Below are 27927 nucleotides of genomic sequence, written 5' to 3'. Positions count from 1 at the left end.
GACAGAGTCCCCCTTTAATGCCCTAATCACATAAATGTTAAGAATGCAATGCAAAGAATGCAAAAACTTCCAGGATACAAGCCTCGCGTTTGAATCAAAATACACGATTCCTAAAATGTTTCATACACCCTTCGTTGTCAGCTTCTATAGATTAGAAATCCCTCAATGTTTCGATATTTGCGGTTATTCCCGTCGAATCGATGACTTTTTTTCCGAGTTTGAAATGGCCAACTGCGTTTGAATGCTCCACGTATTCACATTAGCTGCTAAGTCATACAATGACAGTGTAATTAAAAGGCGGTTTCTTAGCGTTCCTAATCAGTAATATTGGTGCATTGTCGTCGTCTGTGATGCAATGACAACAAAAATTTGGAATCGCGATGACGAGTCAAACTCGCTGCAAAGCATCCACCGCTGTTAGGGACAACTTCAAATTCTATGGACCACTAGTCATTGTGTTATTTTTATTTTTTTTTTTTTATCTGGATTTTCTCTTTTGCAACACCTTAGCAGCGTGTTATATTGTATTGTTGCGCCTTCCTTGACATGTCTTTTTTAACAGCGCACATCAAATACAAAATGTAAAAATCACCACTTGTACGACTCAAGGACCCTCTTTTAACCTCTAGTTACCAAAATGCTCCCACAAGTGCGACTTAGATCACCCAGGTGGGATTCTTTACTCCTCTGCTTGTCCCGACTAAGCTTTAGCGAATGCGCAATGTGGATTGAACATGCAGCCTTCACGTGAACGCGCACATTTTTTATTCTGCAGTCTGCAAACCATGTGTGGCCTGATCCATATGGATCAAATTTGATCCCTTGCACCACTTTGAACAAGTGAAGTCCATATTCTTATACATACAAGCTCATTTGCTCAAGCCCCCTTTTTAAAATCCTACTCACAGTCACTACAATACTACAACCAAGTCGGCAAAAGTAATACTTGCATCTCACATGTACATTTTTGTTTGACAATGTAAAATCGATTTTTATCTGATTAATTTTGAATAGTATTCTGATTGTAGCACTTCTCGATTGGCAAATTCCCATGCTGTGGCCAGAATGTGGCACAGTCTAACACATGGAGGAGATGCCAGCAGATCAGTTTACCGGGAAAGATGCAGCCGGCTGTGGCGAATCCCGCAGGAAACTCTTCTCTGACACTTAGATGTCACAGAGGATGCTGATAGGCATGGGGTGCAGTCGTCTTGAGGAAATAAACCGTTAAATCTGCAATTTTATTTGTCCAGTCAAGATGCTCATAAAAAGACGAGAAGAAAGTCTGAGCCAGTCCAATTACCTCTTATTTCAGCCCACAGTCATAAAAAAAAGGTAGGTTAGAAAATCTGCTCTCTGTGGGTATTCTCCAGGTATTACAATTTCCTCCCACAGTTCAAAAAATATTGCTGGTGTCAATGCTTGCTCAGGAGACTAGAACAACACGTTTGTTCAACCGTTAATGTTGCATTGTCAAAAAGGGCAAGACATTTTAAACACTCTAGATTGGTGAATAACTTTAAAGTAACACGCGTGTGGACTGACCAACAGAATTGGATTTTGAAAAAGTATACATTTGAACAAATTGTGATATCCTGTAGAAGGCTTTCACCATATATCAGGGATGCACATTTGATTAATCAGAGATCTTAATAACTGCATGTCTCCGACGTGCCAGTAGCAGGGGGTTGATGAAAGCTTTGTGTCACTTAGTCCATGCCAGCAAGTTAGAAACAAGCTAGTTTACTTTTTATACAAGCGGGCTATTTGTGGTAAATCTGCCGCTCCCATGTCAGTAATTATTGCCTCACTCGCAATGAATATGCTGCAATTCTGACAATTTTTGTCAGAATTGACTGATCAAGGAAACTTTTCGAAGAGGTCTGGGCTCTCACCACATGTTTAGGTGGGGAGTATACAATTTGGAACCGCAAAAATGCAATTTAAGAAGTGTCTCGTTCACTAAGGCTACACAGTTTATCAGGACCAAATTCATTATATTTCAGCGTATGTCAGCTGAGTAGATCAGCTTTAAAGTATTAAAATAGCTTTAAAGTATTAAAATAATCAAATATTATAATGATAATATATCAGAAGGTTATTTGTCTGTTTTCCTATTAGATGACTGGGTTTGTATTTTCTAGGCTTATAGAACAAATGTTCACAAAATGACATTAGAGCATATTTTATAGTTTAATTTTGCTTTGCAAAGAGACCATACAAATCCAATCACAAGAGGGCAACGCAAAATGTTACTTATTATCAGATTATTGGATTAATTGCCATATTTTCATGATTTATCGATTCCTTGCTTCAGTTCCCTGAAATTATCGTGCAAAAAAAGCTCCTCAAAATTAGGATGGTGCTCCTTAAATGAAGTCATTGTGTATCAAAACTGCTCCACTGCCTTACAAAAAGTCAGGTCTTTGTATATCCTCGATAAGGTGGCATGAGAATGACTTCTGAGTCTGAGGGTTGCAAATAGCTAAGGTGATTCATGCCTTCAATTATGATCAACATCAGGTACATCTTTTGCTCCCATCCATGAAAAGAAATGAATGAGTTCACATTTCTAAATTACACACTACCATTCATCTTCCACTTTCTCTTTTTGACAGTCGGACTTGGCTTTTCATATTTTCTAGCGCAGGTCCATCAATGTCACAAACCACCATGGATGGGGTCACCATGGTGACACCTGTGCTTTTCATTTATGTTATTGACTTTATTGAGTCCCGCTGGAGAGCACTGATGAGTCACTTAACTGTTTCAGGGGGTTTCATTCTCACTCTGTGATGGTGTGAAAGTCTCTATACGTTCCATGTGATGAATTCGTGACCAGTTCTCGGTATAGTCAGCCCATCGTCAGCTGGCTCGGGCTCCAGCTTCCTCTGAACAAGACAAGCAGCAAAGAACAGGAATGGAACATTGTTATTTTGCCGGCATGTGTAGAACGTTCATAAAATAAACAGCAACCCGTTGTTTCTTCATGGTATTTCTTTAATCGACTTAATATTACGGATTCCATATGTGTTCCAGACAGGGAAACCACCTGTGGAGGATCTCTTCTCAGACCTGTGTGATGGGCGACGCCTGTTGGAGCTGCTGCAGGGACTAGTTGGAAATGAACTGGTACAGTTTCACGTTGTTCTCAACAAGATGTGGAGAATATTGCATATCAATGTGTGTCTATTGTGTGGATGGTTAACAATCCCTGTGTGTGTTTTTGCAGGTGAGGTTGGAAAAGGGCACCTCGCGCGTCCACTCGCTCAACAATGTCAACCGAGCTCTTCAGATCTTACAGAGGAATAATGTAAGTACCCATATTCTTTTACCTCGGCCTCTCTGTACTAGATATTTATATTGGACGCAGGGGTGTGCAAATAAATACAATTGGTGTGAAACTACAATTTAGCACGGAATAAACTGTGCTGTGCTTCAATGAACATCAACACTGATGAGTGTCAAAGCAGAATTTTCAACTTCTGAATCAGACGCAGTGATGCCTTCAGGGTAGCTATTCTAATATTTAGATTAACTGGAAATAATTTACTATTTCCTATAAATTTAATGATTGTAAAATCACAGGAAATAGGTTGGGCGTTCAAATCTCAGTTTAGGCTTTCCTTTTTGGCATTTACATGTGCTCGCCATCATTTTCTGCAGTTTGTCCCACATTTGAAATGCATGTACGTTATGTTAAGTAAAGACTCGTGTATTTTGATGTGCCTCTGAATGATTATTTAAATCTGCTGTGCGATTCAAGTCATCATTTCATCTTTCCGTAGGTTGAGCTGGTGAACATTGGCGCAACGGACATCGTTGATGGCAATCATAAACTCATTCTCGGCCTCATCTGGAGCATCATTCTCCACTGGCAGGTGAGAGTGTCTTTGTTAATGAATAGAAATGATAATTTATGTATTTAGTGTGTTAACCTTGGTTGTCCACCTTTGAAAGCTATTCCAGTATGGCAGTAGCCGTGTTTTATTAATACGTAGTTCTGTAGTACATTAAAAAAATAAAAACATGGAATTGTTGTAGTGTTGTATTTGGCAGTCACTTTAGTCCTAGCCTTGTTCACAATGCAGGGTGAATGGTCGATTCAGATTTTTTTTCTTGGGGTCGTTCACATTGTCAAATAAGCTGTGTGTACTGTATGACATGTATGTTGCCTGTGTGTGAGCGCTAAACGGCCCAAAACTGTCCCGCGTGCGTGTTGAGGACAGCATGTTGTCACATATAGCAGGCGTGCTTGACCTTAGTTTTTATGGAAGTGGGTGGCTGAATGGTGTGTTCAAACGGCTGTCTGACCATAGCCAGAAAATTTTCAATCGGTTACTTTTAAGGAGATAATTGAGGATGGGAAGGGTGAGGTTTTTGGCCATGGCAGTTTGGGCAGTGCCAGCAACGTCGCTGAGGAAGCAGCTTGCCCTGAGAGCGAGAGAGACAGAGAGAGAGAGAGAGAGAGAGACGAGAAAAAAAGATACCTCACTCTACCTTCATTGAGTTGTCTCGACCTAATCCGCTATTACTTTGGTTTTTCCAACTTGGTCTCGCCTTTTGCGAGTGCAAATTGTGACGGTTGTGGCTTGTTTGTTCAATGCGAGTCACATAAATGTAACCTGGCCTTTCTGACGGAAGTCGCATGGCAAAAGATTAGACATGCATCGGATTCAGGACCACATGGCCTGAATCACATTCGGGAAAATTGGATCTGTGTCCTTCACACTGCCATTAAAAGATCAGACACAGGTCACATAGGGTAAAAAATAAATAAATAAATAACTTCTGGCTGCAGTGTGAACCTGGCCTCTTTTCGACAATGCTTGTAGTCTTTGCCCCCTAAAACAAAAATCCAGCATGGGCCAGCAAGGAATCTTTGCTGGTGTAAAATAGTTGATGCTGATTGCTGCTCAGATGCTGGTGAGGGTGGTGGACCAGCATGGCATTTATGGTGATCCAAAATGTGATGCTGGTAATCCAGCATGTGAAAGCTGTAGGATGCTGGTCCATGCTGAGCTCTCAGCACAACAACACAACCAAACATGCTGTTTTATGCTACTTTCAAGAAAGCTCCGATATATAAAACATTTACTAGTACCGTGTGATTTTTGTTTGTTTTCGTATGGGGAGGGTTGTTTGTTCTCCCCTTAAAAACTTCTACGTTTATTTTCATGAGTGCTACTCGCATTTCTTTGGTATAAAGGGACATGTTTTGTGCTTTTGGCTTTCTCCGACTATTTGAAGTCATTGCCTATTGGTGTAAATGTGTTTGTTGTTTTGCTGTTCGGTTGGATAGACTGTGTGATCCTAATGAGGTTGCGTGGTACAAAAACGTGAAATTTTGAATTAGGAATTACAGCGCCACCTGTTGCTTTGGCATGCGCGTGTTTGCCCTCAAATTCAGTTTCCGTCTGTTCAGTGTGTGACTGTCTATACACTGTAGCTGTCTGTGTCAAAGCACCTCTCCAATTAAAGTGTAAATGCATACAGTGACCTACTCCCAAATGAGCACCCCTTCACCCGATTTTTTTCTTCTTCCTAGACCACATTCAGTGAGGAATAGCTAACAATCTGTGTATGCATCCAATTGTATTTGAGTGTGTGAAGCAGACCCTTGACTGCAAACGCTATTAATAGATTTAGTCACTCAGGGTGCTGAGGGAAGGAAGGGGGTGTGGTCACGGGGCATACAGCCTGGAAGTGTGTAATAGCCCTTGTCTTGTTGTTCTTTTGTTTTTGTTTTGTCTTTTTCCTCTTTCAACTCTTCTGCAGCATGATTGTAAATGCACATACACATTTGCCCGTGGAAAGATATTTAAAAGAAATCCACTTCTGGCCAGTGAAAAATACAACTTCTCTCAGGCACTGAACAAGTGACCCAAATCTGTCACTTGCTGCGCCAAAGCACACACATACGGACATATGTATACAATGGATACGGGCATGCATAGATTATGGTCACTATTTTTTTCCTTTGCATTTTGCTTGAATAATGACATACAGAAATATAAACCTATGTTTTGCCATTATCAATATTTTGTATTAGAAGTAAAGAAAAAACTAACCAAGAAGGCGACATTTGACCCGCCACCAATGATATCTGGCATGCCAGATGACTTTGATTGTCTGCGTTTGCTAATGTGACATTTGAAAGCTGAGGTCGTTACCAGAGCCCTGAAAAATTGGGAAGTCATGTCAACATCTTGAGTCCAAATTGACCCTGCAATAAATGCAGACAAATGTGTACATTTTGCTAATGAAATCATATTCTACTAAGTTAGTCAGTCAGTCGCTAGTCGCAGCACATGAAACTTAAGATGAAGACATTTTTTTTTCACTTGAATTCTAATTCAAGTAAAGGAATCACTTTTAGCAGGCAATATAACCTTTCTAACATGATCAAGAATAACAATGTCACAAATATGATCACATTACTTATTATTCTCAATGGGGTTTGAAGTATGATTGTGCACATACCGTATATTTGAACAAAACTAAAAAGCAGTGGGAAAACAAAGTGTGGACCTAACTGCAGTTATGTGAACTTTCACATAATATTGCAATTAATATCATCACGTGACACCAACAGTGCAACAGACACAGACTGCAATCTTTTAACATTGTTACATCCCTGAAGAAGATAGTTTAAGTAATTCAAAGAGTGTTTGCCTGATCGAAATGTTGGAAAAATATTTGGAATGTGGCCAAAAATGTCGCTGACCTTTACCATAGGCAGACATCAAGACAATTCTCTGACATATATCATTTATTTTATGCAAAGAAAAACTCATTTCCGTGCCATACTTGAGAAGCCTAGAAGAATTCTTCAATACAGTGCTGTATAAGTGTATGTACGTCTCTCGTTGCTCTTGGTAGCCAAGTGGTGCACACCAGAAAGAGCGCTACAATTTGCATTGGTTTTTGCCCGGGCTCCTCCCATGCATATGAAGTTTAAATATTTTGAGATGCGTGATTGAAGTCATGTGTCAAAACAACACTTTTTTTTTTTTTTTTTTACATCATTTGTATTAGCATATGATCATTTGACTTAAAATGGCACATTTTTAATTATAGGGAATATCCATGACTCATGGGTGTTTTATGAGGTACACTAAATCAGCAGCCTCAGCAACATAGGTAGCAAATACTCCGTGTTCCCCGCCCCCCTCAGAATGGATGCGCAATACTGTTGGAGGTGTGTAGTTCAAAACTCGATGAGAAACTCCGCCAGACGTTCCCATCGCAGCCTCACTTTGCTCTCGGGCCTGCCAGGTCTGTCTGGCATCCTCCCCCGCCATCTAATCCAGCTCCAGTCAAGATTAGTCGAAAGATCATACCAGGGATGGGCAATTAATTTTTCCGAGGGGCCACATTAGAAACTGAAATGGTTGTCAAGGGCTGCGCCAACAGGCTCTCCTCAGTTGTGTCCAAAATTAAATTTCAGTATATAAAGAGGTAAACTGTATTTGTGTTGACAAGCTGTTACCTGCATAGCTGTCATGTGTGACAGTACAATTTAAAAATACTTATACATTTCCATACTTCAGAAGAATTCAAATGTATTCTGTATTGTATGTAATTATGCATATATATATATATATATATATATATATATATATATATATATATATATATATATATATATATATATACACACACATATATGTGTGTATGTATGTATGTATGTATGTATGTATGTATATATACACACACACACAACGTATATTATATGATTACATAACGTATTGTGTTTTTGCGTTTTCAGGTGAAGGATGTGATGAAGGAGGTGATGGCTGGCCTACAGCAGACCAACAGTGAGAAGATTCTGCTGAGCTGGGTTCGTCAGAACACAAGCCAGTATCCGCAGGTCAGAATCATTCAATAGCTCATTTACAGCAGGATCGCTTCTGCCTGGGTCTGTGAAGATGGCTAAGGCTGATAAATGTTTTACTTGGATTCTGAGAGTTTGAATTTGACTGGATGGTCATTATTGTTTAGTTCGTCCCGCTAATCTGTTTTTTTTTTCAGCAGAAATATTGACATCAATTTATATTATTCAATATTTACACAGAACGGGACATTTTTTGCATTTTTGTATCTCAGTCTTGTATCTATTTCCTGACTTGTAGAGGAGTACGCATTTATAAAAAATAATTATGGTGGAAATTTGAAGTCACCTTAGAGAATAATCTTAATGTATCTGAGATTTTCTATATTTAAGTTCAAAAGTCACATAAGTCATTAGAAGTAAATGTTCCCAATTGTTAATAGTACAGTTGTAGTAGCATCAAAGACACAGAAATCGGTATGGCCAAAGATACCATTTTCATTCTCATTAATGCAACAGGTATCCTTAACACATCTTACACGATTCCTCCACTTTGTACTTCATGGTTTAGGCATTACGTTAGCAAACACAAGTTCTTCAAACACAATTTCGTTGTAAAGATGGTTAATGGGAGGGTTTAGATTATAACTAGGAAATGTAGCGGAATAGATGCGCATGTTGCCACAAACATGAATAAAAAGGGAAAAACCCATGAAAAAAATGATTGAACTCAGTTTCACTACAGAAAGTACATGTACAAATAGCTGTGTGTCTGGAGTGCTTGGCCAACCATTGTTTTGGGGAACTTAGCAAACTTGTCTGACAAATGTTAAATTCTCCTTTGTCCATGTCCTCAGGTCAATGTGGTCAATTTCTCCAGTAGCTGGAATGATGGGCTGGCGTTCAACGCCCTCATCCACAGCCACAGGTACTGTAGAACACCTGAATCCATCTGATAGAGATCCTTGGCACTTATTTTTAATGCAATGTTTTTTTTTTAATTGCAAGTTTAATGGGCCGTTGTTTTTACATGCCTCAGTACTGTATACTTCTTGTTATTCATGCGCAGTAGAATTCCTAACCAAAGCTGGGACAAAATATTTCAAAATAGTTCATTCATTGTTTCCCTCTTCCAACTGTAGACCAGAACTGTTTGATTGGGGCTCTGTGGAAGCCAAAGTGTCGGCGATTGACAGACTGGAACATGCTTTTAGTAAGGCAGAGCAACATTTGGGCATCGACAGACTGCTGGACCCAGAAGGTAACCAAAAATTGTACACGTTGCATTTGAGCTGGCAATACTTCCTCAAAAAAAGACTTCCTCAATAACTTAGACATATACACTCTTAAAATTGTTAGGTAGAAGTAACTCAAACTAGAGGCTTGCAAGGACTATTCACAATTTAAAAATGTTGTTAAAATAATTGTATCAAAAAGAGACTGAGACATCTTGTTGGGTTAGCCGTGTATCCCAATAAGTTGGGTTGAAATGAATATCCCACAAAACAACCCATTTTTACTTGCTTTATTTGTGATACATTTTGACCCAACATCTTGGCCGAAATCAGGGATTTGACCCCCCCCCCCCCCCTTTTTTTTTTTTTTTATACAAAACAGACCAAAAATTGTTTTTGCTTTATTCATATGACCCAACCTTTTTGGTGGAAGCCATAACCCCAAAATTTGAGTTGATCTTCATTTGACCCAATTTCTGCTTTTATTGTGTACCCATTGCTTTGGATTGATGATTTGATTTGACCTAGCATTTTGGGTCAAAATTATGGTCCAACAAGGGGTAAAAATAATCCATACTGATGGTGTTCAAGATCCCAATAAATCAGTGTACTAGTAGTTAATAATTCTCATGTTATTGCCAAAGGTTTCAGAGAAGATGCATCTTACCCTGGTCAGTAGCCACACCAATTTACAAGCATCTTTGAAGCAATTCTTATACTGGATGAATTCCTGACACAAGCGAAAAATTTGCCTTTCTTTTTTTTTTTTGTCAATACAAGCTCAGAAGTGGCAATGGCTGCAAATTGGTTTAAGGTGTAAAGCTTCTTACCTAGGAATCCAGCTGGATGACCACTTGCCCTGACAGCGATTTAAACCCCAATTCCCCTGTCCATCACAGCCAACATTGAGTGTTATATTTACTTAACCGCAGTATACAATTCTTCAGCCCACCTACTTACTCATGGTCGCTTCATTTAATCTGATGAAATATATATAAAAATATTTATAGTTTGGTGAAAATTAAAGCGGCAAGTCAGTTCAGAATGAGCAATTATAAAATATATGACAAATGTTGACATAACAAAATATCAGCATTTGTTTTACATCGTGTGAATGCATAATTACTGATGACATAGACTGTGAATTGTAAAATTAGTTGTTGTGCCAAACTAATATCAATACAAACACTTGACTGTGTAAACAAGCTGCACATATTAAAGTAGTCCTCTCACTTCTTGATTGTTTAGATGTGGCAGTGCCTCATCCCGACAAGAAGAGCGTCATCATGTACGTGACGTCGCTCTTCCAGGTGCTTCCGCAGAGCGTTACCATGGAAGCCATCCAGGAAGTGGAGACGCTGCCGCGGCCCGCCAGTGCCGCCAGCTCATCCCACGTCGTCACTGGGGATCATTACCAGATCCAGACCCAGCAGCGCTTCTCTCAACAGGCATGCGCACCCACACATGTGCACACATACGGTTCCTCTTTGTGCGTTTTGAGTGTCTGTGGGACATCCTAAATGGATTCAAGTCATGTGTTGCCTGTTCATTACCTTTACCCTCCTCTTCTTTAAAGAGTTATTGTTCGCCTTGGAGAAATGGAAAGTTCCATAGTGAAACACCTGTAGTTAAGAAAAATACAAAAATCTGAGCAGAAAAAATTCAAACTAAATGTGCTACTGTCAGAACGTAATACAGGAAACCAGCAAAAGTAAGCATGATGAATCAAATCAGACAAAAACAGAGGAAACGGAGATGAGTCGTAATAGTGAGCACATAGAGGTAATCAATGCACTAGTCTGATATTATGCACACCGCCACAGCTGTCTCTAAAGAGCTAGATACACAAATCAGAGCTGTTGATGATCTTGTGTGTGTCTGTGTGTGTGGTGGTGGGGTGGGGGGCGGTGTTGCCAGTTAAGAAGTTGCGGGTCTCTGTCCGCTCTCTCTGTGAGTAAAAGCTACTTGTCTTCCTTCTGGTTTGTTGTATGTGTGTGTGTGTGTGTGTGGGGGGGGGGGGGGGGTGTGAACGTTTTGAATTGGCGTGGCACCATCGTGAGATTTGATCACTCTGGTTTGCTGTTAGTCAGCACATGGGGCAAAAGCAGAAATTGACCAACTTCTATAAACAGTAAGCGAGGGAAAGCCTTGCTACTCCGCATGCATGCGCAGAGGTACCTAATTAGTCATTGTCAATGCAATGTGTTCTCGTCATGTTTCCAACACAACATCACTGGAGGTAGGCGTCAGTCACACATGGTCAACGACAGATTGGTGTATCAATAATGTATCTTAATAAAACACTGACTGAGATGAGCAACAGGCGTGCTGTGAAGGTACCGCTCAACAAGCACTGAAACAGTAAAGAAGAGAATTGAAAACAAATTTGACAGCAGCACTCATGCAGCCCCAGATGATGTAACTCCTACCATTAGGCTTGGCTCTAGTCAAAACAAAACTTGAATCTGCACCATTGAACCTGACACTGTTTGAACCAAATATATTTATCTTGGTCTAATCAGATCACAAAACATGAGTCCGATAATCGTAATTGAGCATCATCTTTAGATAAGGCACCTGGGACAACTCCAAGGGGACAAGAGTGTGAGAGTGACAAATTTAACACACTTGCTTCTCATTCAGACCGGAGATGCAGAAACACATACGATTCAGATAAGTAACTAACTCTGTCCAATTTTGACATTATCACTTAAAGGTGTACAGTAAAACTCCTCGACTACGAAACCTGCATGTGCAAAAGTCCCCCCCCCCCAGTGTGAAAAAAATCTCTATGCATTGCAGCTTTTCCCTCTGTATTACATCCCCATACAATGACAAATCCCCTTGATGCATAATACAAAATGTTTTTCTCTGCATTCGCCTTGCTCTGAAGTTCACTGCAGCAATAACAAGCCTACTCGACATTTGGGCAATTCGTACTGTAATTTCTTCAGCTGTCCCTTGAAAAGCTACAACAAGCTATTTACAAAAATGTGAGGTATGTACCACATTATACTGTAGTTACGTCCGTGGCAAAGTCAAACAGAGACATTGACTGTCCTCCGTAAACAATGGATAACAATGCCAGCATTATGTGCTCCTCGTGGCATGCGGCTAATCAATTTCAGAATGAAAGAAGATTGATTTTTTTCTACTCAGTCACAGAAAAATCAATTGGTATTCTTCCTATTACAATTCTATTGTTGCTTTTTTTTTCAATTACAATCAACAGTCTGTGTCTTGGTTTGACCTTCGGGTACCGTGGTACTAAATCTGTATTATGCAAACATGTCATAATAAGCGATATGGTATGCAAGAGCCATTATAAGCCCCTTGACGAATTCACTGAATGAAATCCTCCCCAATTAGAAGCAAACTGGACTGCTATGGAAACAGCGCCAAGCCAACTTAAATGTAGGCTCTTCATTTTCAAAGTTCCAAACGGGCTTTGCGCTTCCAGCTAACTGTTTATTGAAATGAAAGCCTTTCAATCACAATTTCAATGTTTCGGGACAGTTCTTTTGTCAGCTATTACTTTGCAGTACATCCCATCATTGTGTTGGCTCTGCTATGTTCTGCCAAATAGATTATGCGATAGTTTGTCTGTCTGTTAGCGGGATTAGACAAACTCATTTGGGCCAAGAGGAATTACATTTGCAAGGGGCTTATTCATTGAGAGCTCATCAGGGCCCTGAAATTTGGCCTGAAATTTCCAGACGAGCCTGAGACGCACCCTTAATGCAGATAGTCTCCTTCATCCCAGATAGAAATCCAACTGTCAGCATAGTGACGAGTGTGCAGCTCGTCAAAGGCATCGAGCCCGATTTAGCCATGAAGCTGATGAGAAAATTGATTGGAGGATTAAAGGAGTGAGGGGAACCCTCTTGTTGCACTTTAATTATACCTCAACTTAAAAGAAAAATCTATCACTGCAGCATTTTTCCTGCCCATCGTGTTTTCCTTGCTGCAGTTATGCCGACTTGAAAACTGAAAACATAAGCTGTCACAGTCCACGAGTCCCTGATGCCGTCTGTTTTCTGGTCATTTGTTTGGGAATCCCAGGGTTGGCTCATACAACCAGGAGATTTCGCCCCAGCATTTTTGCCTTCATTTCGATCCTAATTCGGATTTCATTTTCCGCTGCTGTTGTTCTCATGCATGTTGGAGTGCAGTTCCGAATGGAACGGCCGAGCAGTGTGTTTCATTCACAAATGTTTGATGGAATGCAGCCAATAATTTCATTAACATTATAATGTAACATAAATGGTAGCAGCTGCATTTATCTCAATCTATCAGTGAGAAAAGATCTTGTTTACTATAAGATTTGGACATTCCTACAACTCTATTGTAGTTTTTTTTTTTTTTTTTAAGATCATTTTCTGCAGCCATAAACTAAGCAATAGTCATGAAAGGCATTCTTGTATGACTTGTGTGGAAGGGTTTGATATACCTGCCGAATCCAATCAAATTTCATGGCAAGCCAGGCCTTTTCTCTGTCCAAAATCTGTTACCTGAGACCAAATGCAAACTTGTGAATCTTGGAGAAGATCTTTCCCAGAAGTTATGATGCAAAGCAAGGAAAAATGCCATATTGTGTTATCACACAATCACACAATTTGTACATGGAATGATCAGGTGTCCCATCGGCTCTGAAAATTAACTGCAAATTGAGACAGAATGTCAGAATGGAAATCGTGCCCTGAGATGCGGCCGAGATCAGATTTCTACCGGCAAATTGGATTCACCGCCTGTGACCTTTACTGCTCAGCAATGCTCAGGTCAGTGTCCCGTTATCAAACTGAATCACGGCAGGATTGAGAGCGCTTCCTGGAAGTTATGGCTGGTAATATTATTACCGCTTAGTTTTTAATGGCTGCATCAGCCTTTCGCCCGAGCTCTTGCAGAGGAAAAAAGGTGTCAACTTCAAGAGCCTGTATGGTTAATTAAGAGGTTGACTGCCGACATGAAGTTGGCACAGATTATAACTCAAAACAGTTGACGAGGGTGGAGGAACAGAAAAAAAAAAAACATATTATATCTGCCCCCCCCCATTTCATCATCAGAGCGAAGCTGTCGTCACCTCCTTGTATCATCACCTAAGATGTGAACAGGACCCAGACTTCAGATAATAAGGTTTATGGAAACTGTTTAGTCAGATTTTCATTTTTGCAGCGAACTTGCACTTTAAGATACATGTGACTTGTACTCAATTCATCAAAAAATAGACATATTTATTTTGTGTTCAAAACAATCACAAAACTCTGCCATACACTCCGCTAGCTTAATGCCATCACATAATGACAAATGCCAAAGACTGGCTCATAAATGCACTAACTTTAGCAGTGTTATACTGTAACTTTAATCTGTTAGGGCAACAGCTGTTATTATCAAGTAGTAGACCCACGTCACAGCATACATTACTTGATATCCTATCATTTATTTTAAATTATTGACTGGCTTTCACACAGCATTTGGCTGTTTTACTGTAGTGCAGTTGCTTGACAGGCAGTGAACTCCTTCGTGTGTCTCATTGCACTTCTGAGTCAACGGGCTAAAAAAAAAAAAACAGGTCTCGTCACATAGTTACTGCTGGTAAATGTGTCTATCCTGCCTGGGTCATTTTACTCTTCTCTGAAAGGAGAAGCAATGAGTACAGCAAACATTAGGATGCTGAGTGTTTGGCGCTATCATTGCAAAAGAGGAGATATTGATTTATTATATTGGTGCTGAGTTGTATTTGCCTCCACCACTGGTTATTGGGATATCAATAACGACTGCTTACAAAAATGCTTGAGTCCCTCCCCATACTGTCCTGCAGAGTGTTAACAGTTGTTGCTGCGATTGGCTTTACTTATTTTTTCCTGATGTGTAAATTAAATAAGCGGGCATCTGGTCAAGGAGATATTGCTTAGACCATTTTTTTTTTTTTTTAAACCAGGATACTCAAATTACTTCAGGACTTGGCATTGTATAACATTGCTCACATGGATATGTTCTTATACTCTGAAAAAAAAAAAAAATAAAGGTTTACAGAAGAGCTAGGAGCTTTTTTCTGCGTCTTTTTACGTATTATACTGCCTCAAGGTTGTTAGGATGCTCACAATTGGAGCAATAAATTGTACACTGAATTGAAGATAAACTGTGGGGACAAAGAATGTTTATTTTGATACCGTTTTATTACGTCAATTCTGAATGTTTTCATAAAGTACAACATTTTAACAGCCTGTTTTTGCCATTAAAACATACATTTTTTTTTTCCAGCATTCAGGTATGGATTCATGGAATTCTCAATGGGGAAGGGATTTTCGATGCAAATGTTTTGAGTTGTGAGCACTGTCACGGAACAGATTATTAAACTCGTATCCAAGGGCATCGTTTTAACTCCTGCAGATTACAGGAATAAGGAGTTCTTTGTCAGTTAGGCAAGGGTCAATTGATAGGTTTTGCTCTTGGATGTTTTCGTGTGTGTAACTTACCTGGTCCACTTCGAAATAACCAGCGGGACAAGAGACAGACAAAGTATGGCAAGTGAAAAGGAAAGACAGCGTGCAGACGACAGTGTGGACAAGATTAGGGAGGTGAGTCATAACTCCAGAGGTGCAAACAGAGATGGCGAGACATTAAATACTCTCATGGGTCATCTGACAATTTTGCTCTTTGCAACACGGAAGAAGGAAAAATCCTCATTTTTGAACTGTGTTGCAGTTTCACTGCTGTATGGCGTGTATCATTTTTTTTCTTTTTTGTTTTTCTTTTTTTAAATCCTCTTAATTTATGGATTTTTATGATACAGTGGAGTCTTGCTAATTGTGGCAGATTGGTAGATAGGGACAATCGGCATATAATTGACACCGACTGCAAAATAAAATCATTGAAAACCTTCAATATGTATTTAAAAAACAAACAGTGGTTCTATCTGAAAAATTCCATCTGAAAATCTGCGTTGAACACGTCACCGAATATCAGCGAATAGCAATGAAATCAATGCAAATCAAATGTGACATAAAGGCCAGATCACAAAACGTGAATATTTCAACTTTAAAATGTAACTGCTTTTATCTTGCTACCCTTTGCCAGCTCCTAAAATATACGCTTTTGTAAAGTGACATAGGCTTATAAAACACTCTGTACTTGGACACAGCCCGTCTTTTCTGTCAAGATTGTATGTCAACTTACTTTACAGTAACTTCCAATGCATATTCTTCCTCTCTGGTTTTTCTTCCAGTGATCTCAAAAAGCCAAAGGAATAAATTGGTGAGTGTTGGCTGAAATAAGTTCAATTAAGCATAGCAAATTGCCTCCTCGCCTCAGCCTGGTCATTAACCAGCAGTGTATCATTATCTCAGCAATCTCTTGGCAAGACATCGGGTAGATGTAGATATTTTTTTTCAGTATCTCTAATCCGTGTTGAAATAGAACTTGGTGGTGGTTTTGCCTCTAAATGTCCAAATAACAGCCCCATGCAAGTTGACAAAACATGTCTGATGATAGATTTGATGGTGATCATCATGTGCTGCAGTTCTCTGCTATGGCCTGGTACGATCTGGTCAGTGATCCCAATGATTAAATGAGTTCTCCGTTAGCCTCCCGCTACATTGAAAATAGACAGAAAAGCTTGAGCACTTAAACTGCCGTAACAACAACAAAAAAAAGTAATGTGAGGGATACTTTAGCGGCGGAGGAGTCTTTATAGTATTTCTATTCAAAATTGAAAAACAAATAGACCTGTAAAACTGGAAAACCAGACTTGAAGCAGACCTTGAAAACTAGACCTGGAAGGAAACGAGGAAAATAGTTTAAATGACTTGAGAGTTTGACGGTCTGAACTAAGTGTCACTCAGAAGCTAGGATTTAAGTACATCAAACAATTATGACAAAATAAAGCCATTTAAAAGACCCTTGCAATTGCATAGCCACTGAAACATTAGTGACCAAATACAAATTACAATGGATAAATTCACATTTCTTTCCACTCAGTGCATTTTAATACACATGAGTTTTATGCAGATTTTCACTATTTGTGAAATGGGTTATTCATGTAAATATATATCAAGAAAAATCATACTTTTTAGTTCACAGAATTAATTGTGTGGCACATTTAAGAAGATTATAAGGGCAATAATCCTTGTCATATGTTTTCTTGTCATAGATTGTTTAACCTCTTTTCAAACATAGCAAGGGATTCACAAATTTCGTTTCATAATTATCCCATAAATGAACACTTTAGTGAAATGCAAATTTGCTTTATGTTCTTGTCCGATTTTATTCAAACGATTTGGAACCATATCAGTTTTTAAAGACAAGTTGAACCCATATCTGAACAGTTGCACCATGTAGTTTGTATTACTTGTTAATAATTCCATGTCCATATTTAAGCAGTCATTAGATTTTTTTTTATATTGTAATTTAGTATTACTTGTCTACAACTACTGTAAATGGTTTGATTACATAAAGTTAATATACTCTGTAATTGGCCGTTATCGAACATTCGGCTCACTATTTTGGGCCTATGTTTGAAGAATCTTAACCGGCCAATTCAACGGGCCAGCAGATGAATCGGTCAGGCCCAAATCACGTCAACGGTGGCAAATACTTTACCATAGCGACTGCATAGCAAGTGATATCGCAGCGCTATTGCAAGGAATAATTATGCCAGAAGAGGTGGTATGTGTTTGAGAGCTTGGCAGCATACAATAAGAATAGGAGCATAATCTAAGTTTCCATATCTTAAATGGTACAGCTGCATTCTGATATGTGGTGAATTCTATTTGAGAACCCAAACTGGATGTGAGCAGAACCCTATAACACAGATAATGTTCCAACCAGCTTTCAGGCCAATGAGGAAGAACTAAGAGACCTGATAAAATCCCTCCAAATGTGTTTTACCCCAGCTAGTCATTTCTATTAAGTCCACCCTCTCCCGGAGTTGACAGGAACAAAGTGGATGACAAAGGAAAGAGAGACAGATGCAGGAATATTGTCATTCCCTATGTATCAGGTCTACGTAGATGACCGACTGAGAACTGAGAAGACTGTTCAACAAACACGATATTCAAACCTGGTCACACACTGAGACTGGACAGCCCATAGTAAAAAAAAAAAAAAAAAAAAAAAAAAGGAATTGGGTATATGCAGTCAAGTGCATTGAGGAATCCACAGATGTGTTTTTTGAGGAAACAGAGCAACCACTGAGCAGGACAAAAATGTGCAAATTCGGGATAGAGAAGAAGAGTGAGGGAGGCCGTCTATGTCATGGTTGAAAGATCATTTCAAAACAAAAGAAGTCTTCCACTTGCAATACTTTCCTTTCATCTCTTCCAAAGAGACTCGGTAATTCAGCATCTAATGAATACCAAACAAACAACGCGACCACTCTTGACTTTTAGGTGCCTCTACCACCACTGTTACTACTGAATGGAATGTTAATGGAGGAGTTTCTGCCCAACGACTGCTGTCACTTCCAAGCAGGTGTCGGTAGAGTGTTAATTAGCTTTAACTGAAGCCTTAGCCCACTGATTCAGGGGGCTTCATTTTGGCCAATCACTACACATGTTGCCATTTGCTGTCGACTGAAAATGACATCATGTGGTCAAGGTTGAACGAAACACAACTCGTGCTTTCGGGGTTCGGTCATGAGATGTTTGCAAGTCGATTGGTTGGGTACGTGTGATCGACATGTGAGTGGCAAGTGACTAAATATATTTTAAACGATATTAACTGTACGTGAGAAATATTTGATCAAAAGAAGTACTGTGCAGACAAATGTCAACTTTTTATTGCTGAATATTTGGAAGTTCCTTATCTTTCAAATGTTCCCTGATGGTGAAACTTATTTTGTTGTTTGCATTGGCCTATTACTCTTATAAGGAAAGTTGAAGGCAAAGGCCATGACCAAGTTGTATGCCAATTATAGAGACCTCTTCCCTGATGTTTAACTTTGTCTGCATTTTCACTCATAGCTTGACATTCAGATGGAAACAGCTCTGATGTCCTGATTTTCATATTTCCTTTTTTTTTTCCCTTCTGTCTTTGGTCTGCTTTCTTGTATTCCCTCGTCCCCCGATTGTGCCTTTGTGCTTTTCCACCGTCCTGTATTGGTCCAACCGTGCCTGTCCTCTGTCTGGCTCTCAGATCACAGTGAGCGTGGCTCAGGGCCGAGTGCAGAGTCCCTCCCCTCAGCCTCGCTATAAAAGCTGTGCCTACACCCAGGCGGCCTATGTCGAGTCTCCTGAGCAAAAGAGGAGGCGCTTTACTGATCAGGTCTGTGTCTCACCACGCTAACACCTCATACTGAATGTCCATCTGTCTGTGTTTTTATTTTGCTGTGTATAAATGTTCATCACCAAAGCAGTTATCTTGTAAATGTTTGCTGGGAGATGGACATACGTATGCACGTACACTAATAAGCAACTTTGTATGTATTTGTACTTTTAATGTGTGTGTGTGTTTTTACAGTCTCTCTTAATTTCATGTCTATAAAGCCAATAGGTCTCTGTTTTTTCTTTGGCCATTTTTTTTTTGTCTAAAGTCAAAGCTCCAAGGGAACATCATGCCGTGACGATTATACCGCAATGCCAAAAGAGCACTTAAGATTCAATTTCAATACATTTTTGTTTCGGTACGATTATAAGCACATGTTTGGTACCTGTAAATACTTGGGATTCTAATGTTGTGTGACCCTCATACCAAAACAGATAGGGAAAAAAAAGTGCAATATATGTTTTTGAGTTAACCAGTTCAGCAAGGAAGGGATACCAACGTTCTTTATCCATTTTCAGCCATAAAAAGTCAATTTTGTCAACATTGACTTTTTTATTTTTTATAGGGTTTTTTTAGTAATGCATTGTTCTTGCAATTGCAATGTTAGCTCAAAAGTAATTTTAGTAAACACATTTTCTTTTCGATGTATTCAGATTTTCTTATTTACTATCTATCTAGGTACTGCAGAGAAAAAGTAGCCTTTTAGCTAGTTCTGGCATATTTTCCGGAATGCTCATTATTTGTACTGTCCCTGACATACGTAAACAAAGAGAGAAGAAGAAGCATTGTGCACAGTTATTACAGAAAACATGCAGGATACTGGCCCTCAAGGATGGGAGTTCAACACCTATATATAATTTGATGAAGATGATACAGTATATACCGTAATGATCGAATTAATTATATAAAAAACAAATTTCAGCATTCTTTAAAGTTGTCAAACAAAATTTAAATACTGTATTGGAATCTGAGTCATTTGAGTCATTTAAACAATGAGATCTTTATGGGGCTGGCAGAACAATTGTAACAATTACTTTTAGTCGTGTTTTAGTGAAGGGACTACCTATTCACTCACACAGCAAGCTAGAATTCTTAGCTGAGGGCTTTTATGCCCTATTAATGTTATCCAACTGCTACTAGTAACAGAAAAGAATTTGTGATTCCATCTGCTACAAAGTGCCTTGTAATGCTTGTAACACAGGTTCAGCCTTTGCAAAAATTATGTTTTACGTCACATGTTGATGTCTTTTCTGCGCACGGCTAATGTATTAAGCATTTTTGCGGAATAATATTCTTGGGAATGCTTGACTTAGTGGGATAATTACAGTAGTTATTTGAGCTGTTGGATTTGCTCACTATAAAAACGTACGCATTAAGTTTTGCTTGTCGATTATGGTTATACACAGAAGTCAACAATGCAAAAATAAATATATTCTGACTCAGTGTCTATTTCTCAAGCCATCGAGTTTAATGCATGCATGGAAAGAAACAACATTAAGCTGATTTTTTTTTTTTTTTTGTAACCCGCGGCCCATTTCTATGTTGCAAAAGCTGTGATTTACCCACATTATGGCATCTTGAATGCAGTATAGAAAGCATTACCTAACAAATTGTAACTCAAGGAACAAAGTGAGACTCATGCATTATGGGTGAGCCATTACTGTTGTAGGTCCTACTTTACACATGGCTTTTAGTAATTTCAGCTCAGCCCCTGCATCTATTTGCATCCATATGCAGTTTCTGAACGAAATGTCATTTGTGATTCCATGTGTCTCTTTTTTCTTTCCTGTTGTCTGTTGCTCTGTTTGTCTCTTTTTTATCTTCATCTGATTATATCCGCATCATCCTCGCCATATTCTGCCACCTGCCTCCTTTGCGCTGCAGTTTCTGAGTCCCAGCCAAGAAGAGCTGCAACGTGGCCTCAGTCCTTTGCCTCCAGGCTCTACCAGTCTTGAGTCTTACCAAGCGGCTCTGGAGGAGGTACGCTAAATGAAGACGACCGCCTGCTTTTGTTGTTTGTAGTTGTTGCCTTTCATTTTCAAATGTGAATATTAAGGTTCTGACGTGGCTGCTGTCAGCTGAAGATGGACTCCAGTCCCAGCCCCCAATCTCAAACAATGTGGAGGAGGTTAAGGAGCAGTTCCACACACATGAGGTGAGGATCTTGAAATATGTACCTGAAAAGGGAAAAGAAAAAAAAAGGTGCCCACTGTATATAGCAGCATAACATGAATGGTTTTAGTTAGCAATTGTGGTTCACAAAGCTCTTTTTTTTTTCTCTTGCAGTTATGTGAATCATTTACTTAATTTGAATCAGTATTTTAAAATTTTTTGTAGCTTTTTTTTTTTACAAGTTTATACCAGAGACCTGAAGCAATGGTTCTTATTAAACAATAATATTACATTATTATTATTATCATTATTATTATTATTGCTGTAATTAATAGAGCTATTAATGTTTATTGCATTGGCGGTGTTTTATTCTGTATGAGTTTGAAATATCTGAATGCATTTGATTGAGCCAAAATTCTGGTCCTCACGTCAGCACTACAGTGTTGAAGGGCAAGTCAAGTCAAACACATTTAAAAAGCCCTCGATCGACCAAAGTGCAGTGCAGTGAAATAAGCTAATCAGAATGCAACCATCGCTTCGAGGAATACCTTCAAAATAAAAGCCTGATGAGCTCTCAACAATTAAGTCTAACAAAACTTGCAGTTTTAAGCACAATGAACTCCATTCATTTATCCATACATCTATACATCCATCCATCCATCTACTGCTCTACCATGATAGTGTCACAGGGGCCCATATGGAGTTTCTGAGTGAAATGCCACTTCTGCCACATTGTCCTGCCCCTTCGGTGTTGTCAGGCCAGCTGGCCAGCTGGGAGACATAGTCTCTCCAGCGTTTCCTCTACGGGTCCTCCACCCGGCGGTCCAAGCCCGGAACACCTCACCAAGGAGGTGTCCAAGAGGCTTCCTGGCCAGACTGCTGACCCACCTCAACTGATTCATCTGACTCCAGAGAAAAGCGGCTCGACTTTTGAGGCTCTCCTGGATGACCGAGTTTCTCACCCTATTTGTCCACATCACAGCCATCTCTTATTCCATCCTTCCCTCGCTTGTGAACAAGACCCCAAGATACTTAAACTCCTCCAGTTGTAGCAGGATCTCATCCCTGACCCAGGGAGGGCAAGCTACCGTTTTCCAACTAAGGACCACGGTTTCAAATTTGGAAGTGCTGATCATCATCCCAACTGTTTCACGCTTGACTGCGACCCACTCCAGTGACAGTTGGAGATCACATAAGCACCACATCATCTGCCAAAACAGAGATGTAATGTTGAGGCCACCATACCTGCAGAGAACTTCTGTCCATAAAGCCAATAAACAGAATCGGCGATAAAGAGCAGCCGTGTTTGAGTCCAACCTTCATTGGAAATGAATCTGATTCACTTCTGGCAATCTGGACCAAACTCTGACATCGGTGGTACAGCCCGTATCAGTGATTTGATTCTCTGTACTCCCAAAGCAGCCCCCACAGAACACCCCACCTTCTCCAGGTCCACAAAACACATGTAGACTGTTTGCGTGAACTTCCATTTGCAATCAACTCATTCAAAAACCATTTGGGAAGACGCTTGATTCTCCATTTAGCGTGTGCATGGGTTTACAAAGTCCCACATTTTCACGACAAACATCTGTGAGAAACTGCTTATTTTGATTGTCCTTATGAAGGTACAAAGCTTTCTCAGCTACCATAATTACAATTGACAATGGTTAGCTGTTAAATTTCATTTCATAAACACTTTGAAACACCAAGCCCTCCAGATTCAATGAACTCTGACTGTTAAGCTCTGAAGATCATATACGGTACAAGTTAAGCGCTTGAAAATGAAACAAGGGTGGGTGAACGTATCATGAGAGCACTTAAAACAAATGGAGTCAGGTCATTTAGTGTGGAGTTGGAGCACCGCTATCAGTTAATTAGCTCTTACGAGCAGAACCTTTTTGGAACGCTGAAGTGTTTTGTCGCCTATCCTCATCACAGGGCTACATGGTGGAGCTCACCGCGCACCAGGGTAGCGTCGGGCGTGTCCTCCGGGCCGGCGCCGCCTTACTGGCCGAGGGGAACTTGAGCGAGGAGGAGGACACTGAAGTGAGGGAGCAAATGAACCTGCTGAACTCTCGATGGGAACACCTCAGGGTGGCCAGCATGGAAAGACAAAGCAGGTGCTCAAGTGCACAAACACACATATATAATTGGAGCACACCTTCAACCCTCCTTAGTCGTCTTTTTGATGATATTTACAGCAGCGGCCCCCAACCTTTTTATCGCCACGGATCACACCAACGCTTTAGATTTATGTTGCGAATGGGGGTGGGGGGGGGGGGGGGGGGCTGCTGCTGCTGGCTGCTCTAAAAACCACATCATCCTACTCACTATGTATGTAATATCAACAGCGGCCAGAAGCGGCTCCAAAAAAACAAAGATCAAGCACAAACGTATGAACTGTTAAACTAAATCATTTCCAAAACATTATTTCGGGTGCAGCCCGTGCAGCCCGGTATCAGTTGATCCACGGACCGGTCCGCTGACCCGGGGTTGAGGACCGCTGATGTACAGCAATTGGTACAATTGGTACAGCAATCTTTTCACATTTTTAAATGATACACAATTTCCAATTGTTTTTCCTAAATAACAAACTTATCATTCACAAGATAACATTTTTAAAAACATTTTAAAACAGACTTAAGGACGTTACTTTCCGTAGGGATAAAAAGCAGGATTGAAAATGATTAAACAATTGGTGATCTTCAGCAAAAACTTGCCTGTGCTTGTTAGGCCCAAAAATTCTTTGAAGTAGCAAGACCACATCCTGTATCCCACAGTTTGCTAAGTTGCTTTATTTTTCCTTCATAGTTGACTGCATTGCTAACGCCCGAAGCTGGCTACAGAGCAAATTTGAAGCGTTTCAATCACAAATTGCCTTTTTCTTTTGTCTTTTAAGCACACTTCCGAAAGTCTTTACATTTTTACCAATCTTCAAGGTAATGGGTTGAAACATTGCTTCTACTTTTCTACAGAAATATCTGTACTTCTACCTGTTTAAAGAGTGTGAAAACTTTTGATCGCTGATCAGTGGCCTAAACTTGCCCCATTCACCAGACTCCATCAGGTCCTCATGGACCTACAGCACAAGCAGCTGCAGCAACTCACAGACTGGCTGGACGCAACTGAGGCGCGGGTCAAAAAGATGGAAGCTCAGCCACTTGGTCCTGACTTGGAGGACATCAAGCACCAAGTGGAAGAGCATAAGGTGGCAACCTGCATTATATAGTATTATACATTTACATATGTTAATCAATTAATTAAACAAATTCATGAATTAATTAGTCAATGATTTTTGATAATCCATTAATCATTTGGATACCGTCTTTAAATTCTCAGGGTTTTTTAAAATGCCTGTCATCCTTTCCAAAAGCAGACTTAATATACTTGTATTGAATCAAAACAAAACACTTGCTTTTACTTAGGAAAACAGCTGATTTGCCTGTTTTCCAACATGTTGCGGAGCCAAATATTCACGGAATTTAAATGATTTTGTTTTCTAAGTTCTAATTTCTTCATGATGTCATATTTTGGAATGAAGAGGAGGAAATGCTTTTTTTTTTATATATCTAAATCATCAATTAATTGACACAATATTCAATAGATTAATTGATCATTGGGTATAGCCCTAATCTATATTTACGTTGTTTGCTGTATTTTTCAGACTATAAGGCTCATCCGATCATAAAGTGCGGTATCAATGAACCAGTCCATTTTTTTTTATCTCTATAGAGCACACAGGCTCACAAGACACAATTATTGAGAAAATGTAAGCACATCTTATGGTTTGTGAAATATTACATTGTATATAATGTCTAAATTCAGTGCTTAAGAAGTCTACATTTTTATATATCCTTGTGTCATGAAACATGAAAAGTTGAACGCCAGAGATTTGTTTACATTATTGTTGTAATGAAAGGATGTAAAAGCTTTTTCCATCGAGGTCTTCATTTAGAAAAATCCAAGGTGACAAAGGCCACTTTAATTAATTAATTAATTAATTTTATTTTACTTTATCAAGCACATCAAAATCATATAATTAGGTAACCTTAACAGCCTTTTTATTGGGCAAACCATTAAAGGTTTTACAAGGTTTGGGCGTGGTCGCCGACCCTGTAATCCACCAGAAAATATCAGGCCCTGTAATCTACTTGACCCTGCCCCTGCAACAGCATATCCAGAACCAAAACATAAGCAATCTGTCATTGGTATGCTGAGCAGTTACTTGAATAATTTATGTGATATGTTCACAATTTTGACCTTGACACACAGCAGAAAGCGGAGAAAAACATTTTTGCCTGTAATTATTACCTCTATATCGGAGCTTCATGAAAGGAATGTTAAAATTTTTCAACTGTTACAATATGGATGTTTGCTCACTAAATGTTGTAAAGGAAATACATTGTCTTTAACTTTAATGAAATGTCAAAAAAGATGAAAAACTCAATGGCACCTGTTTTCTGCAGCTTTTGCAGGAGGATCTGGAACAGGAACAAGTACGGGTCAACTCACTTACCCACATGGTGGTGGTGGTGGACGAGACCAGCGGGGACAGGGCCACTGCTGCCTTGGAAAGTAAACTTCAGGCAAGTTGGAGCACCAATTCTCTAATACAGACTTGACAATTGGCCAGATTGTCAAAGCTAATGCTAGAACTATTTGGAACAGATCTGTTCCTGACACAAAATTCATGCCAGTGTGTTAAATAATTCAATCACATAAAACTATTGAGAACCAGAACACGTGCCAGAGATGCTGCATATAATCACACACTTATATTATGTGCTGGTTCTTTGTTTCAAGTGGAGCTTTTGTTGTGCTACCACCTGCAGAGCACTTTATTGCCGAATGGAGCATAAGCCAGCTAAATGGATTAGAAGAAGAGGAAAGGAAAAATGCAAATACAAGTTGACTTCTGCAGCTTTCCCCTGCTCCTGGTGTTTTTTGGGGAATATGATTTGGTTCTTAAATCTCAGCCTCATAGTTTCTGGCATTCATGGCCTTGTGTGTGTTTGTGTGTGATGTATTTTTTTTATTTTATTTTTTTTTACAGCTTGACTTACGGGTCAGTTGAAAAACCACTGTGCAAAATGGCTTTTCAACTAAAAAGCATCATCAGATATGAAATTTCGATTATGTTTTAAGGAGGGCATGTTTGAGAGCATCACAACCAATGTGGGTTTAAAAACGGAATGTCCTACACACCAACATTCAACTTCGACTGTTTCATCAGACGAAGAAAGTGCCACGTGGTATTGGAGAGCCGAAAGGGCAAAGATGCAGGCCGCTACTTTGATCAGATGCAAAAATCTGATATTGAGTGTATTTCTTCTCAACACCACGAGTCTTGCAGTGGATAAAATTGAAGAAGATGAACTAAAATGCTTAACTTTAAAAACGGATTTACCTAAAATATCACCCACAAACTATCACTCAAACTCATTTACATCGGCGGTTTGGTCAAAAAGCGCAAGTGTGTGCCTCTGCTCCAGATCAGCTGTCATACCGGTAGGTTTTCTAACACCGAAGGACAATTTAGTATGTCCTTGGTTGTACAACATTGAGTAGAAATGTATGTCTGTATTGTCAAGTTACCCACGATAGATGATGATGAATACAAATGTTGCACATAAAATTATCTAATGGTAACATGAGAAAAGTAACTCATATCTGATTACTTCTCCGTACTGCACAAACCTGTTTTTCTGTTTGTTTGTTTTTTTCATGTAAAACAATGCAATCACGCACCTTTTCAGTATATTGATGAGCGATTTTCAAAAGCAATGCTTGGCAAGTTGATTGCTTCCAAATATAGTAGAGGTTAGTGACAATATAATTCTATAATACTATTACAATATTACTTTCTGCATTAGACATTTATTACATGACATTTCAAAACATTATATTGACGAAATATTGAATATTAAAATAAAATGAACTATACTGGTCCTCAACAAAACACAAATGCCAAAAGAACATATATATATATATATATATATATATATATATATATATATATATATATATATATATATATATATATATATACCCTCTGTAAATAGCCAACACAGTCTCCAGGTGGATTAAGTTACATTACATTACATTACATTACATTGACATTTTGTATAGATAGATAGATAGATAGATAGATAGATAGATAGATAGATAGATAGATAGATAGATAGATAGATAGATAGATAGATAGATAGATATTCTTTTTGTACTAGGTCGTGTGACACATTTGACAATGTTTTGGTGGGTTTTTTTAAAAATTTTTGTTATTATTCTACTTGATGTAGAACTACTAATCAAGTATAAAAAAGAATTCATCTGTTGAAAAGAGCATACTTGACCTGCTTTTCCAAAATACCAACGATTAGAGAAACCCACTTTTCAGAAACTGCAACCTCCACAGAGACTCAGGGGAGTCCCAGCGAGAGAGATGAGCGTGACGGCAGGTTGTCAACACTTTGAATTTTTTACCCC

At 39.2% G+C, this 27927-nt stretch overlaps 1 protein-coding gene across 1 annotated transcript in view; it reads left to right on the top strand.

The window, feature by feature from the left end:
• dmd (dystrophin) overlaps positions 1-27927 on the top strand; it is a 151115-nt gene that overhangs the window by 35321 nt on the left and 87867 nt on the right. The window contains exons 3-15 of the mRNA XM_088408917.1: positions 3040-3132; positions 3233-3313; positions 3789-3881; positions 7772-7873; positions 8692-8762; positions 8977-9095; positions 10318-10517; positions 19201-19329; positions 21214-21309; positions 21386-21484; positions 23380-23561; positions 24499-24649; positions 25908-26027. Of these exons, the coding sequence (XP_088265043.1) occupies positions 3040-3132; positions 3233-3313; positions 3789-3881; positions 7772-7873; positions 8692-8762; positions 8977-9095; positions 10318-10517; positions 19201-19329; positions 21214-21309; positions 21386-21484; positions 23380-23561; positions 24499-24649; positions 25908-26027 (1536 nt within the window). The remainder of the gene's footprint in view (positions 1-3039; positions 3133-3232; positions 3314-3788; positions 3882-7771; positions 7874-8691; positions 8763-8976; positions 9096-10317; positions 10518-19200; positions 19330-21213; positions 21310-21385; positions 21485-23379; positions 23562-24498; positions 24650-25907; positions 26028-27927) is intronic.

Source organism: Hippichthys cyanospilos, chromosome 2 (assembly GCF_059441005.1).
Source record: "Hippichthys cyanospilos isolate Australia breed blue-spotted pipefish chromosome 2, RoL_Hcya_1.0, whole genome shotgun sequence".
Classification (NCBI taxonomy): Eukaryota; Metazoa; Chordata; class Actinopteri; order Syngnathiformes; family Syngnathidae; genus Hippichthys; species Hippichthys cyanospilos.
Note: the sequence above shows the minus strand (reverse complement) of the source record. Positions and strands in the feature narration are given on the sequence as shown.